Source organism: Panthera uncia (genome assembly GCF_023721935.1).
Source record: "Panthera uncia isolate 11264 chromosome C1 unlocalized genomic scaffold, Puncia_PCG_1.0 HiC_scaffold_4, whole genome shotgun sequence".
NCBI classification, from domain to species: Eukaryota; Metazoa; Chordata; class Mammalia; order Carnivora; family Felidae; genus Panthera; species Panthera uncia.
Window position 1 is genome coordinate 68,384,662 of NW_026057585.1, and position 15,497 is coordinate 68,400,158.

General features: G+C 55.8%; 1 protein-coding gene across 1 annotated transcript; it reads left to right on the forward strand.

Moving 5' to 3' along the window:
* The first annotated feature begins 125 nt into the window (after positions 1-125).
* On the forward strand, positions 126-11,924 carry KNCN (kinocilin). Its single transcript, XM_049617263.1, has 4 exons — positions 126-5,373; positions 6,462-6,530; positions 7,236-7,310; positions 8,125-11,924. Exons 1-4 carry the CDS (start codon positions 5,223-5,225, stop codon positions 8,202-8,204), a joined length of 375 nt encoding a protein of 124 aa, XP_049473220.1. The 5' UTR covers positions 126-5,222; the 3' UTR covers positions 8,205-11,924.
* Positions 11,925-15,497: the final 3,573 nt, after the last annotated feature.

Here is a 15,497-nt window from a genome sequence, read left to right on the forward strand (position 1 = left end):
GGGAAGGCGGTGGCAAGGGGGAGGTCCGAGGGGTCAGGGCAGTGCACGAGGTGCTGCTGGCAGATTTTCTCCCCATGGAGAGCAGAGAGGGGTGATGGGATCGGGAGCTCCTCATTCTAGGGGCTCTCCTGCAGTGTGGGTGCTTCCGTGTTGACGCTGACGTACTTTCTGTTGACTGTCTTCCCTTCCCAGTAACTGTTACCACCCTCACATCCTGTCTTCTACCTGAAGTGAGATGGGCTAGAGAAACAGGCCTGCAGAATCAGAGCCTTTGGGCCCAAAGTCTCCCAGTCCCTGGGGGCTTAGAGCCATGATATGAGTTTTGTCCAACTCCAGCACCAGCCCAGTCAGTCCTTCAGGTTGGCCAGCTGGGATGGGACTTCCAGGGGCTTCCTGGACCAAGCACCCCCGACTCCAAGCTGCATGTAGCTCCAGCCGCCTCTCGTGCCTCCAAGCCTTTGCTCAGGCTGTGCTGTGCCCTCTACAAGCCTGCCTCCCCACCCCAGTCCAACCAGCAAGGCCCCTCTCCTCCTTCACGGCTCTGCTTTTAAATGCTACAGTGCCTACTTTGGTTTTGCTGGCATTATTGTGTGCTTACTAAGGAACAGCTGCTTGCAGAGAAAGTTCTAGGCATTATCTCATTTAATTTTCATATGAGGTAAAGTACCATTATGTTACCCGACTTAGAACTGAGCAGAGAAAGGAAAAAATTACTTCGCTGTATAGGTAGGAAGACAGAGATGGAATTCTCCCAAGAGAGACTTGAGATCCAGAGCTGCACTGCAGGGGTTCAAGTCCCAGCCCTGCTACTTAACTAGCTTTGTGCCCTGGGCAAGTTCCTGCCCTGGGCGGCAGTTTCTTCAACCAAAAATTGGGGCTGCTTAGCTCTTGGTGCTGTTGTGAAATTGTGGATTGATTAACAAAGTGTTAGAGCAGTTCCAGGCACACGCAGCAAGTACGCAGTATAGGTTGGCTGTGATAGTTGTAGTTGTTTTTATTGCCATCTCCTAGGGCAGAATTATTCCACTCGGTGCCAGTGATGGAGATGAGCTTTCCCCCTTTCCTTGGCTTGTGTGGGTGGAGACGGATCTGGGCTTTCCAGGTGGGTCTGGCTTCTAGCCCTTTGTGGGGTCCTCCTACTGACAGGCTGCTCTGCCCCTCGGGGCTGGGCTCCCTGTCCCCAAGGGGCTGCTGTGGTGCCCAGAGCAGAGTCTGAGTTTGGGGATTTCAGGGGTCCTATGTTCTAGTCCTTCTGCTACTGTTCACTGGGTGGCCTTGGGAAGTCCCTGCCCTTTCTGAGGCCCAGGCCAACGTACCTGGCTCTGCTGGGCAGAGACGCATGGCAGACACACTGAGGGGGGCTCTGAGGCCTTTAACTGGGGTGGCCAGTCCCCTAGTTCTAGGGCTCAGGCTTGGACTGGGCCTTAGGAGAAAGATGGTCCCAGCCAGCCGGCATGTCCTAGACCTCAGGTCTCCTGCCTCAAATCTAGTTAGTAAGACTCCTATCTGACCCCTAGTTCGGGCCCTGGGCATAGGGGCCAAGTGTTTCTCCCTGTGGGTGTCCACCTGCCTGAGCTCTGGGGCACCCTCCTCCCTCCTGGCCCAAAGACCTGTTCCACGAACAGCAGTGCCCTGGTCCCGTGCCAACTGCTCCAGCTGCTTAGGTCTGGAGGGGAGCGAGGAGCAAGGTCCCCCCACGGCTGGCACTCTTGTTGCCATGGTAGCAGTTGCCTTGGAAGCCACTTCCCCGGAGTTTAGCTTCTGAACAGTCTGGGAAAGCTGCCCGTCCCCCAGGGGATCGGTGCATTAATCACGCTCTTTTCCAGGGTCCTCACCTCTCAAGGAAAATAAACAGAACTAAACCACACTGAGGCCTTCCACCCACTCTTCCTCCCCACCCCAGGCCAGCCTTGGACTTGGCACCTCTGGGAAAGAAGGAGCAGAGGCAGGCACTCCAACCCCAGCCTTGCCCAGAGACAGAGATGACCCATTGCCTATACAGCCCCCGAGTCCAGAGGCCTGGGGGACCCAGACTTCAGCGAGGAGGGCTCTGATGCTTGCAGGGTGGGGAACAGGTGGGGTGATCAGTCTCTAGTGACTTGGACCTCCATCTCCTTACCTACTGTAGGAAACACATCACCCAAGGACAGGCTTGTATTTTCTTTTTCACAGATGAAACAGCCTATATTGAGGAAAGAATTGGCAAGCCTTCCTCTCTATATTTCTAATCAATGGAAGAGTGGGCGTCACAAAGGTTTTAAGATAACCAATGGATGAATGGGCATCCAAAGGTTTTAAGAAGCCTTTAATGACACTCCCCTGTCGTGATGGAAAAAATGGAGGCCTTGACTGAACACAGTGCCTCCCTCTCTGATGGTGGGGTTGCCAATTCCTCCCACCTCAAATAAGACAATTTAGAAATTCAGAGACAAAGAAATGCTAGAGTACTTCTGAGCTGAGCCGGGAATCTGGACACAGGTTCTGTCAAGGTCTCTGGGGCAACCCTTCCTTTCCCCATGCCTCAGTCTCCCCATCTGTTCTATAAAGGAGCTTGCATGGATTTGTAGTTCTGTGATCTTGTAACTGATAATAGCTTCATGTGTCTCTCCTCCATATTTCCTCCTCTGACTTTGTGCCCTGAGGAATTTACAATGTCAAAAAAACAAAAACAAAAACCCCAAACCCTCTAATTTAGCTTTGGTCTCCAGTTTTTAGAGGCAGAGTATTCTTCTGGAAGCTGAAACTCACAATGTGCAGGCCCTCCTGACTCCAGCCTCTGCCATCCCCATCCCCCTTCACCAGATGGGCAAAGTGAGGTTCAGGCGGTGGAGTGGCTGGCCCAAAACCCACAGTGTGAGGTGCCCGTCTCGCTGACGGCGTGGGAGCCGCCCTTGGCTTTACACCCTGCCCAGCCTGAGTTATGCAAACACTTAACGGGGGTGAGGGCTTTGAGATTCCCAAAGCTCAAAATCTCAGAACACATTTTCATAAACAATTATTTTGACAGCTCCTTCTAAAACTAGTAAGTGGGGGGGTCAATTATGTGTGACAGAGACATGGGCTGTCATTTGATGCCTAATTAGAGGAATAATCAGACCTCATCCTGGAGAGAAGCACAGAGAACGTTGGCAGCAGCCGCTGTAACTGGGGAATGCCCACCTCCAGGGGCTTCCTCTTCTGGGGCCCAGGGACACAGCCTGGGGCCCCCTGGTGCTCTGCAGTCACCCCTCCTCTCTATGTACCTTTGAGTTCACACCTGTCTTTGCCTCAGGCTTCTCTCCAGCCTCCTGGCAGTGCCTTCCCTCAGCTGAAGCTCAGTCAGGTGACCCTGGCCTTCTCAGGCCCCCACCCCCACCCAAGAAAAGCCCCTTGTTAGAGGCAGAGGTCCCAGGGTGCCTGTAGCCTTCCTCTTTGAGGACCTGAGGTGGTCGTGCAGGTCTAAGACCTCCCTGAACTCTACCTTGTGTTCAGAAGCCTCACCCGAGTCCCTTCTAGCCATGGCATTCTGTGGAGCTCACTCTGAGTCTGCCCTTGAGGGGCTCACAGTCCACAGAGGAGACAGAGGATGAGGTCAGATGGTGGGCACTGCAGCATGGGGCACACGGGAGCAGCAGTAGGCAGCACCCCCTCCCCCACCCCCCGCCTCAGGCATGGTCAGGAACAGCTTCACAGAGCTGGGGCTGGCCAAGCAGCATCCTGCAGGAAGGAGGCGCTCTCCAGACAGCTAAGCAGACATTCAGCAGAAGGCAGCAGCAGAGAAGGGGAGGAGCGAGGGGCAGTGGGTAGCTATGGAGGTGGAGGACCTTGGCCTGGCTATGCTGGGTGGCAGACATCATCAGGGAGACAGAGGCACACAAAGAGAGGCCAGTGGGGCCAGTGATGGGACCCTGGGAACAGTGCCCAGGTGCCTAGGTCCAGGCATAGAAGCAGGCCCAGATAGATTCTGGGATCAGGGAGGTCCTTATCCACAAAGGCCCAGAGACTGCAGTCAGTGGCGAGGGCTGTGTCTCGGGTGGGATAGGGCTACAAATGCCCAGCCTCTAACTGGTGGGTACTGCAAGTAGGTCAGATAGGCCGGGCAGAGGAGGTTGAGAGGTGCCAGCCATGTCCCTATCTCCTGACCCCGGCTGCTGACACTCCACCCCTGCCAATCCTCTCCCCATATTTATCTTCCTCCTATCTCATGCCTCCCCACCCCTGCTCTTCCCTCTCAGCCCCCTACCAGGGATCCCTCCCAGCCCACTGGCAACTAAAAGGGGGGTGGGTACCAAGCCTAGTTGAGGAGAAGGAGGTCCCCTGAGATCAGCCTCAAATCAGGACCCCTCAGCCCTGCTCCCCTTAGGAGACCAGAGGTTGACAGGCTGGGGGGAGGAGCAAGGGGGCAAGCGTGAACCCCTTTTTCTCCTCCTGTCCCAGTCACTGTTCTGGCCTCTGAGCCTCCTGTAGGCCCCCTGTGTCTCATGCTTGTGCCTGTCTCCGAGTCCCTGAGCAGAGGTCTCGCGTGCCAAATGGCCGAAGACAGCAGGGTGGGCCCTGAGCATGTAGCCGGAGAGTCTCCTCGCGTCCCTGGCCGCTAAACCCCGCATGAAGCCACCAGTCCACCCTGCCCCCTCCAGCAGTGGAACCCGGGCTGCGTGCCCTCGTGGGCATCTGGGACAGGTGGCAGCTCGTGTTGCAGTCTCATGAATAACTCAGGACCTCCCTGCTGTCCGCTTCTCCGAGAAACCCGTGTTCCCTGGACCAACCTCCCCCACCGCTTTAAACTTTAATAGGCCAAACTTTAATAGGCCAAGGCCCAGGGGCAGCCAAGCAGGTTCCAGGGAGCTAGGGCAGGATATCCTGAGCAGGAGAGCTCAGGCTAAGCTCTCCCGAGAGGAAGCTAACAGGGGACAACCCTGTACAGCAGGCCCGGCTCTCCAGAACTCTGGCAGCCAAGGCAGGATGTGGCCAGGCAGGAGTCCCAAGAGTGGCCTCCACATTCAGGGGCCTTCCGGGGAGGAAGAGTAGGCTGGGGTGACCTGGCAGGGATCCTAGGTCAAGGTGTGGCTGGGGGCCCCTGGGAGAGCTGTGGGATAGGGTTACTAGCCTCGACTCTTCCTGCCCAGAAACTCCCACTCTGAAGGTGGAGCTCCAGCAAAGATACATCCAAGAGGACGGAGACCTCCAGGGCTCTCCTGGGGACAGGCCCCTCTGGCAGCAGACGGTACCCTGGGTAGGCCTGCATGGACATCCCCATCAGCAGCAGAGACTTCCGCTGCCTGCAGCTAGCCTGTGTGGCCCTCGGCCTGGTGGCTGGCAGCATCATCATCGGTGTGTCCGTGTCCAAAGCTGCAGCCGCCGTGGGTGGCATCTTTATTGGCGCCGCCAGTCTGGGTGAGCAGGTGCTGGGCTTGGAAGGGGAGCGGGGGGGGGGGGCATAGTCAAGTGAATGAGAAATGGAGGCAAGGGTTGGTTTACTAGGAATTGGTTGGGGACCATAGAAGCTAAAGAGATGTGAGCAAAGCAGCCGTCGGGGACGCAGGGAGGCAGGGTTGGAGTAAGCTTCCTTCTGCCTGGGGTAGGGAGACTGGGAGAAGGGAGCTGGTCATCATGCTCCTCTCTGGCTGCTCCCCTCTGGCCCTCTAGTCCCAAGCCCTGGGCTCTTGGGTTTTTGGTGGAATTCGTAAGCCTGTTGAGGGTGGGTTGACAGGGGACAGGTAAAAGAGGACAGAGGTCTCAGTGGGACACTCTGTGAGCCAAGAGAGGATCCAACTCAAAGGGTTTCTTTTTCTCTCCTGGTATTTCTTGGCAGGGCATCTGTCTATCTGTCCAGGCATCCATCCATCTCTCTATCTGGGCCAGTCCCACTGATATCCCCGCACTGATGCTGAGTACTGTCCCTCCCTACTCCACCACCCTGGGCCAAAAGCAGAGCCAGAAGCACCAGAAGGGTGGGTTCTTGGCATCTGTACCTGCAAACTCCTGCCAAGAGCCACAGACACTTGGTCTGGGGATGAAATGCAGGTGGGCAGGGCAGGGTCCACTCTTCTGCTAACCCATCCACAGGTCTGGGTGGGAAAGAGCATGCTAAGAAGCTCCCGGGCTTGGGGCAGACTGGGACAGAGGAGTGGTGGTGGTGGTGATGTAGCTGGGCCCACTTCCAGCCAGCTGAGAACATGCTTAGCACCTGGGAAGGCTGGAGCCGGGAGCCCGGGCTTTCACAGCCTGTAGCCCCTTCTCCAAAGAGGCACTACTCCCTACCCCCTCTTAGGGCTGGGTGATGGGGAGCCGCCCCCCTAAACTCCCACAGGCTCACATTTATGCACTCACAGTCCCAACCTGCACACTCATGCTCCTCCCATGCCCATCCATATCACCCTCATAAACCACCCCCAGGCTCACAGCCTACCCACAGCCCCACGCAGCCTGCACTAACCAGGCCCCTTCCCCATCACAGAACCCCTCTGTGTCTCTCTTCTCAGGGTTCCTCATCTTGGCCTACCCCTTTCTAAAGGCTCGGTTCAACCTGGACCACATCCTGCCCACCATAGGTGAGTCCTCTCCCCAGCACCCAGCAGAGCCCTCTTCCAAGGACTGTTGTGTGAGACCCATTGTGTGTAAGTCTGTGGCCCACTGTGGGGCAGAACTGAGACCCTGTGTGTGACTGATCCTGGCTGTGTGTGTTAGTTGCTGGGTGTGTGTGTGTGTGTGTGTGTGTGTGTGTGTGTGTTTTGGCATTGCCATGACTACGGTGTAACAGACTCCAGACTGTTGCCTGCTCCAAAGGTGCCTGAACCAGCTCAGAGCACCTAGAACTCCCATCTCCCCGGAGGGAGCCTCCAACTCCCACAAAGCCTCCGAGATCTCCAGATAAGCGCATTTCATTCCTGAGCCCCCATAAAAACCCTCTACCTCCCCTAAGACCTCAGGACCCCTGTATAGCTCCTCAATTCATCTCAGCTCCCCACATACATGCTACCATCTCTATCAATCCTGGGGGGCTTTCCATATCCCTAGTTCTCCTCACGACCCTCACCTCCTCAAAAAGTTTGCCATCTTCCCCTTCAAGGGCCCATTTCTCCCATCTCCACTCCCAAACCAGCCCAGATCATGTGAGAAGCCTAAAGGAATGTGGTGGAGTGAAGACAGCAGCAGGGATGGAGATGAGACAACAGGCAGGTCTTCCCTTCCCAAAGCAGGACTTGATCTGAGAATGGCTTAGTAACCAGGGGGCTTGGGGTGATCTTATCATGCAGGGAGCCTGAGAATTCACCCCCACCCGGGGCCAGACCATGGGGAGGGAAGATCCAGCACCAATGGCAATAAAGAGGGTAAGTTTTAAAAACTCCAGAATCCATCTTCCACCTCTGCTCTCTGGCTGAGCAGCTCTGGGGGGCCCGGGGAGAAGCCTTGAGGGACATGCAGAAGGGGTGTCCCCAGTCACCGGGAGCCAGCAGAGTTAGCCAGTTCTTCCATGTGTTTGGTCAAAACCCTTCTCGCTCCAAGCTGAGCCGGGCTCCTGTTTGACCTCAGGGCTTCTCTGTTGTGCCCGGCATGGACATTGGGACCGACCCTTGGTCCCATGTCTCAGTTTATGTTTTCTCACTCTCTTCTCCCATGATGGAATCCAACTCTCAGAGCTGGTAACTGAAATGGAACATCTTCCTCCTCCCCTCCCTCCACACACTGGAAAATTCTAGGGCAGGAGTTTCTCAAAGATGGTCCTCGCCCACAGCATCTTACTGCCAGTGGTGGGATGCCTAATCCCAGCAAAAGGCCCCATTCCAGACCCTGCTCCAAACACTTTACATATATTTATTTGTTCTATTCTCAAAACAGCCACATGAGGGAGGTACTGTAATTAAGCCCACTTTATATATGGGAAAACTGAGGCACAGAGAGATTAAGTAAGGCAGCTAGGAAGTGGTGGGGCCAGAACTGAAACCAGGCAGTCAGCCCCGAGTCCTGCCTGTAACTGCCCCCACCATGCTGCTGTCCTCTTGAAGAGCCATTCTGACCATCCGTGCCTCTTTAAATTCAGCTGAAACTGTCCCTGGGACTCCCCTCTCTCCCCACTGGTCCCTCTGGGTTGCTCTGATCCGGAATCTGTCTACTCAGGCAGCCCTGTGCTGGTCTCTTCCCCAGGAGCCCGAAGCAGCCTGTCCACTGTGAGCAGAACACTGGAGAAGCTGAAGCCAGGGGGCCGGGGAACTGGGGAGGGCTGAGGCAGGGCTGAGGGGTTACCCCCTGCCCTCCCTCCCTCTCTGCCTGCTACCCTGATCTCAGAGCCCTCCTGGGCCCGAACCAGAGGTGAACCAGGCCCTGGAGACACCAGACATGCATTCGCCTGAGCAAAGCTCTTGAAAATGGATTCCACGTGGCCGAGAGCAGGGCCTGAAGCAAAGGTGTCACTGGAGGTTCCACAGGGGACCCTTGTATCAGGCTTTTGATGTGGATTTTCTCTCTGGACTGCAGCTCAGCAGGCTTCTTCCCTTTTTGATCTACTGACTGGTTTCTCTGGAATTGGGGGCCAGAGGTACCTCAGGCCCTTGCTCCAGCCTGGCCACAGAAATGAACCACAGGCTGACAGGAGCCACAGACAGGATCCCCTCAGCCCCTAAGGCCTGGCCCTGGGCTTCTAGAGCTCACTGGCTAGATAGAAGGGCTGGAACAGATTCTTTCTGGATATCAAAAACTTTGGGCCACTCCTTAGGTACAGGCTTTCAGCAATAGCAAACCAGACAGGAGCATGTCCTAGACAAACAAAATAGTCATGCTGGGACAGGGGCCCAGGTAAGGCAGTGACCTAGAGGCTTCCAGGAGGAGGTGGCTCCTGAACTGAGTCCTGTCCTGAGACCCTTGTGTGTGACTCCACCATCCAAGGCTTTTTGTGATCTCACCCCAGACAAGACCTCCAGCCTTCCCTCTTGTCCCCTACCCACTCACCGCTGCTGAACAATCTCAAATATTCCAGCCTCCACGCTTTGTCTTGTGTTCTCCTGGAGGCCCCCCACTCCTCTCTGCCTATCCAAAGCCCTCACCTTGAAAGGCACAGTTCCAAGGATCCCCTTAACACAACACCCTCCCCATCATCTTCCTGCAGCCCGTGCCTCTCTCCCTCCACGGGGTCCAGGCAGGCTGAAGTCTCCTTTTTCATAAAACAATTATTTAATCCTACTGAAACCTACTGTGCGTTGCCCTTTTCCAGTCACTGTCAGGGTACACAGTAGGTGCTCAATAAATGTTAGTGGCATCAATTTAACACAAAAACAATTCCCCAATCTTTCCCTGGAGAGTCATGTCAAGGCCCCATGTATCTTTGTGGTTTGGGGCAAGGAGGACCTGGCCCACGTGTGTGTGGCTATGCAGAAAACATTGTGCCTCCCTCCACACCACTCCTCACTCACCTACACCCTCAAGGTGGAGCCGGTGTTTGACCTCTACAGAGACATCTGCTCCATGTGGCCTCTGTTCATGTTTGTGAGCAGAGGACAAGCTAGGAAGAGTCTCATTCTTCAAGGACCAGTGCAGATGACACCTCCTCTCAGAAGCCTCCCCTGACTGTGCTGTGCTCCCACAGCCCATATCATTCTGAGTGGTCTTTGTCACCTTCCTCCTCTCAAGAGCAAGGGCCAGAGGACCAGGCACACAGGTACCCAGCAGACGTTGCAAAACCAAACCAAAAGTGGGAGAGGCCACTTCATTGTACGGATGGGAAAGCTGAGGCCCTCCAGAAAAAAGGACTCATCGAGTCCCGCGGTGAGAGGTTGTGCAGCCAGGCCTTATAGTCAGGGCTCCTCTCTCCCCACCCAAGGCTCTACCCTCTGCTGTCCTTGGCACTGAGACCAGCTCCCTGACCAGAGTGGGACAGACCTCCACTCATAAATGCTGGCCAGTTGTGGAGCCTGTGGTTCCTCCAGCCTGAGGGAAGTCCCCCTCCTTCTACTTCCCTCCCCTCCACCTCCCTCCTGCCTGATCACTTACCCTTCTCCACTCCCTCAACGTCATTATCATCAACATAACTTGGGCCCAGCGGCCCCTCCTTGCTCAATAAGGAAACCCTTCTTCCTGCCCATCTTTAATCCTTACCTGAAGCACCCTGAAAGATGCCCATGGGTGGAAGGGGTGGGAAGGGGGGAAGTGGAACCTGGGCTGTGGGGAGGGTGGTAGCCCTTGGCCCACCACCACCGCTTCCCCAACACGATCTCCCCAAGGCAGGGCTATTGCATCTTCAATGCCTGGCAGAGCCCGGCACAGAGTGGTGTGGGGATCAGAGCAGAATAAAGTAAGGAATGAACACATAAAAAGGCAAGGGCTATGTCCACTGGGGAAGAACTAGGCAGAGGTCCAAAAGACCCTTGAAACTGTGGGAGTCTTCAGGGCCTGAAACCCCGAGACCGCCTTTCCCCGAGTCTAAGTGAATGTCCAGATACATCCTCCCAAGTGCATACTGCACCCCCATGCCCCCACCCCCTCAGCCTGGTCACAGGAGTGGTCCGTGTGGAGCTCATGCCTTCTCCCCCTTTGGAAGGTGAGTTTGGGCCAAGTAGGCAGGGTGGTGTGGTGGGTAGTGTTAGGGAGGAAGTGCCCTCTCACCTCTGAGCAGCTCCAGAACCCTCCAGTATTTCAGTGGGAGTGGATGTGGGCATGGACAGGTCATTGGACCCAGCTCTTCCAGTGGTCTGTTCAATAAATGAAATCAGTTCTGACAACCCTCAACTGTGGCTGTGCCTGGCTGGCCCCACAGGGGGTAATGATGCTGGTGCTCCAGGAAGAAAGTTGGAGGATACAGATCTGGACACCCGATCTCACCTGCTGGTTTGGGGGTTTAAGGAAGGCGTCCTGAGGGAAGTGATGTCCCATCTGCACTCTGAAGGTTGAGCTGGAGTTGGCCAGGTGAAGGGAAAGTCCACCATGGGTCAGAGAACTCACTGAAGTGGGGAGTGCTTGGTTTGGTCCAGGCAGCCCCTTGGAAGTCACAGCCCTGCTGGCCAACCTGGAGGACTGACCAGGCTGGGCTGGAGTCTGGGGGTGACTCACATCCCACCTCTGCGTCCACAAGTCCGGGGGCCGGAGTTCTGGGCAAGAGGCTGTGGGGCCTTGCGCCTCAGTTTCCTCATCTGCAGCCAGAGAATGAGTGTAGCGCCGCCTCCCCAGGGCCACTGTCAGGAGGAACGTTGCCTGGCACGTGGTTCACATCGCAGAGGGTTTATGAATGGATGAGCAAATGAATGAAGACAGAGGTTGGAGGAGATGCTCTTCCAGCTGAACTCCAGGTTCTGGAAATCAGCATCTCAGTCTCCCACCCAGTCCTCCCTCTCCATCCGTCGCCCCCCACTGGACCTCTTGCAGATCCCAGTGGGACACGTGTGTCCTCCTACAAGGGGCTCGTGGCCACACCCCGTTCTCGAGCGCGGGATTGGTGGGCGGTGTTCTGGGAAGGGTGGCTGAAAGCAAGCCCCTTCCCGAGAGAAGGCTCCCTGCCCCCACAGCCCCACCCCCGTTCCCTCCAGGGAAGGTGGGGAATCCGTCAGGGGCTGCAGACGGAACCCGCGCCACCTACGTCCCTCGCTCCAGAGTGAGTGGCAACGTCTGCGTCCGGCCCCGAAAGTCCGGGCTGGAAACCGTGGGGGTGCTGGGAGCCCAGGGCAAGGTGCTAGAAGCCGCAGAACGTAGAGGAATGAAGGGGAGAGGGGCGGTGCGGAGAGGAAGACAGGAAGACGCTCCGTGAGAACGCCGCTCCACCCGGGAGCCCAGGGGCCCAGCGGCGGCTGCGACGCTGCGCGAGGGACGCCCCGAACCCGCCGCCGCACCTCCCGGCTCGCCGCTGCGAGGGGCGGGGCCTGCCTGGGGGCTGCGCTCCCCACCCCCACCCTCCGTGCCCCCCCCCCCCCGGCCCCTCCTGCTAGCCCGGGGTGCTCAGAGAAGCCTCCGACCACCGACTGGCCCAGGCAAGTGAAAGCCCCACGAGTTGGGGGCGGTTGAGGAGGGGGCGGGGGTCAAGGGGATGAGACCGGCGGGAGAGGGCGGCCAGGAGGGGAGTCTTTAGGGAATGGAGGCCATGCTCCATCCAGCCCGAAACCCTAGCAGAACGGAGTAGTGCCCAGACAAGGGGTCAGGGACCTGTAGCCTGGGACAGACTTCCCAGAAAAGATGAGAAAGAGAGGAAAACAGGAGAAGGGCACATGCAGCATGGGGTGACTGCATTGGGCCCCCTCTGCCTGACCCTGATCTCTCCCTGCTTTATAACTCAGTGGGAATTTGCCCTAGGACCCACCTCCAGCCCTCGCCCAGCTGACCGCCATTGTTCCCAAGGCCCAAAGTGAACAGGAAGTCAGCATAGAGAAGTGGGCATAGAGTCACTTCAAAACCAGGACACAGGTGAAGCCAGGAGACCCCTGTGACCAACCTCTGTCTTCACCGTTTGTTTAACCAATATTCCCTGGGCACCTGGGGACAGTCAGGCGCTTCACTGGGGACTAGCAGCAAACAAGATGAGTATAATGCTGGTCCTCCAGGAAGAAAGTTGGAGGATGCAGACCTGGACACCTGATCTGGCCCTGCTGATTTGGGGAGTTAAGGAAGGTTTTCTGAGGGAAGTGATGTCCCGGCTGCACTCTGAAGGTTGAGCTGGACTCAGCCAGGTGAAGGGAAAGTAGACCATGTTTCAGGCACAGGAAGCAGCGTGTTCACCTGGCCACACGTGGTGAGTTCAGCTCCACTTGAGCAAAATCAAGGGGGCGGCCTGGAGGAAGCCAGCCAGGATGGCAGCAGTGGGGAGCCCAGGAGAGATGTAGCCACTAGGGAGACATGGAGGAGGGGGATGGTGGGGCAGCGGTGAGACTGAAAAGGAAGGGATGGGTTCTAGAGACACTCAGAGGGAAGAATCTGCGGGGCCTGGTGATGGATTGGGTTGGGAAAGTGCGGTGGAAAGCCTGAGGGAGAAGGAAGAGCGAGGATGAAGCCCGGGTTTCTGGCTGGGAGTCCGGGCTTTGTGGGAGAAAATGAAGTTTAAGGAGACTGTTTCCAAGAGGAAACACTTTGAAGAAAGGAATAGAGTGTTATATGGAGGCAGAGGTGGGGTGGAAGGAGGGTCTGGTTTTGTTTTAGGACAGGAGAGGCGTGAGTGCATCCAGGAGGAGGTGCAGTCACAGTGAGGGAGGCTGATGAACACCGATTGGGAAGGGGGAGGTTTCCCTACAGCCTTGGGGGCCTGAGCGATGCCAGAGACGTGCCAGCTGGTGATTTTCTTTTCACCTGTGTGGCTTAACCGTTTGGGCACAGACTTGGAGGAAGCAGAAAGCCTGACCGATGCAGGGTCGAGACTTTGCTAGGCAGCTCTGGCAGAAGGACAAAGGAACAGGTGAGGCTGCAGGACAAGGTAAATTGCAGGGGAGTAACTGAAGTGACGTAGTGTGCAGAAAAGGAAGTGGAGATTAAAGGCTCATGGAGAAAATGCTGATAGTTCCAGGCCTGCACTAGATCAGAGAACAGTCACAGCAAGAGACAGTACAGAGTCACAGTGAAGAGCACAGGTTTAGAAGACACACTGCCTAGGTGTGAATCCCAGATCGGCCACATATTATCACCATGTCTATGACAAGCAGTGCAACCTCTCTGAGCCTCTGTGTCCCCATCTGAAAACAGAGATGGCAAAAGCATCTGCCTATAGAGTTGTCACGGGGCTTAAATGAGATGATATATAACATATATAAAGGGCTTGAAAGAGTGTTTGGCACATAGTAGGTGCTGTACCAGTGTTTCTATAGTGGTAGCAGTGGGGTTATGGTGGAGAGTAGGAGGCTCGTGGTGATGACAGGGGTGATGAGGGTCAGAGTTGGTGAGGGAAAGGGTCACTGGGGTGGAATGGGGGAACTGGGCACTGGAGATGAGGAGCCAACCAAGTAGGAGGGCACAGGGTAGAGCGGTTGTGCCCAGGATGCTGAAGTCTCTCAGTGCTGGGACTCAGACTGGAGGGCAGGAAGGGCACGTCCACACCAGGGAGTCTTTAGTACCCCCTTCCGCCACCCCTCCCGCTAGCTCCAGGCAGCTGAGTTGCATGGAGTGGAGGCACAGGCCCAGACTGAGGCTGGAGATCCAAGTCTGGCTTGCCTGGGTGCAGACTTGGTTTGATAACCACAGAGCTGTGATTGCTGCAGAGTCCTGTGTGCCTGGGGACCCTCAGCTGTGCAGGAAGCCAGAGCCTGCTGGGCCGGCAAAGATCATCTAGACCAAACTCCCACTTTCCCAATGGCAAATCTGAGCCTCAGTGAGGGGAGCGTCAAGTACTCGCCTGTTTCAGGCATGGGAACCCCCTGTAAAGGGGAGGGTGCCATCAGAGCAGCTAGAATGGAACTCCCATCACCCCTCCCATAGGCCCCAGCTCTCCTTATCACCAAATTACCCACCCCCCGTGCTCCCAGGCAAAGAGAATTCTCCAGAGCCCATCTACTGGGAAGCAGCTCATTTCCACTGTATAGGCAGGCACCTTAGAGAGTGTCTGTCTATGTGTTGGCCGCTGTTTGCAGCTCTCAGAGTATATTACATCTGTATTTGTATTTCTGGGTATGTCTGATCATTGTGCATGTGGGGTTTGTGTGTGTGTGTCTGTGTGTGTGTGTGTGTGCGTGCGCACGTGCACATCCACTCAGGGACTAGGATAATGGGGCCCAGGAGTCAGACACAGGAACTGGGAGTCACACTTTCAGACTTCATCCTCAAGCCTTGTTTCCAGCTTGGGGAATCTATGAGGGGCCAAGGGTGGCCTGTGGGATGGACTGGGGTGGGGGTGGTAGCAGCTCTTTCGGCTCTGTCTGGGGAGGCAGAATTCAGCTGGCAGAAGCTGAGAGCTTCCAGGGTAGTGAATAAGCCAGCACTGAGTAATGGTGGTGTGGGAGGTTCCCTGAGGATAGGGAGAGGGTTAAGGATAGAGAGCATGGTAGAAGTGTTGGGGGCCTGAGAGTTGGCCCAGACCTTCACGGACTGAGGGAGAATAGAAGGGCTAAGATTAAGGGGAACAGAGGGGTTCACAGTGAAGGGTAAAGAGCCAGGCTGAGCAAATAAGGGACTCAATCCCACCTGGAGGACAGGGGCTGGGACTAGTGACTAACGCCTGGACTAAAGCCTCAACCCCTTCACCCAGAGGCTCTTGAGCCCTTGGAGCAGGAACCCGGGACCAGGAGGCCTGGCAGCTACCCCTGGTCAAGCCACCGCTCTTGTATAACAGACATCCCAGATTTGTGGATTGACCCAGGGGTGGGGGTGGCCAGCTGACCTGAAGGGGCTTCAGGCAGAGACCCTCTTTCCAGGAGCTCTTGCCTCCTCCTACTGAGGACCACCCTCCTTTGGCCCCAGGATTGCTGATGATTAGCTGGATAGTAATAAGTAATATATGTATATATATATATATATATATATATATATATAACTTATCTATATTATATATAATGCTTTATATTATATGTTTTATATTATAAATAATATAGAATATGTTATATATATATATATATATATATATA

Bases quoted from the DNA above. Each gene is read 5' to 3' on its own strand.
- KNCN (XM_049617263.1), top strand. From the start codon at position 5,223: ATGGACATCCCCATCAGCAGCAGAGACTTCCGCTGCCTGCAGCTAGCC. The intron at 5,374-6,461 runs GTGAGCAGGTGC...CTCTCTTCTCAG, and splicing joins TATTGGCGCCGCCAGTCTGG to GGTTCCTCATCTTGGCCTAC. The intron at 7,311-8,124 runs GTAAGTTTTAAA...TCTCTTCCCCAG, and splicing joins CACCAATGGCAATAAAGAGG to GAGCCCGAAGCAGCCTGTCC.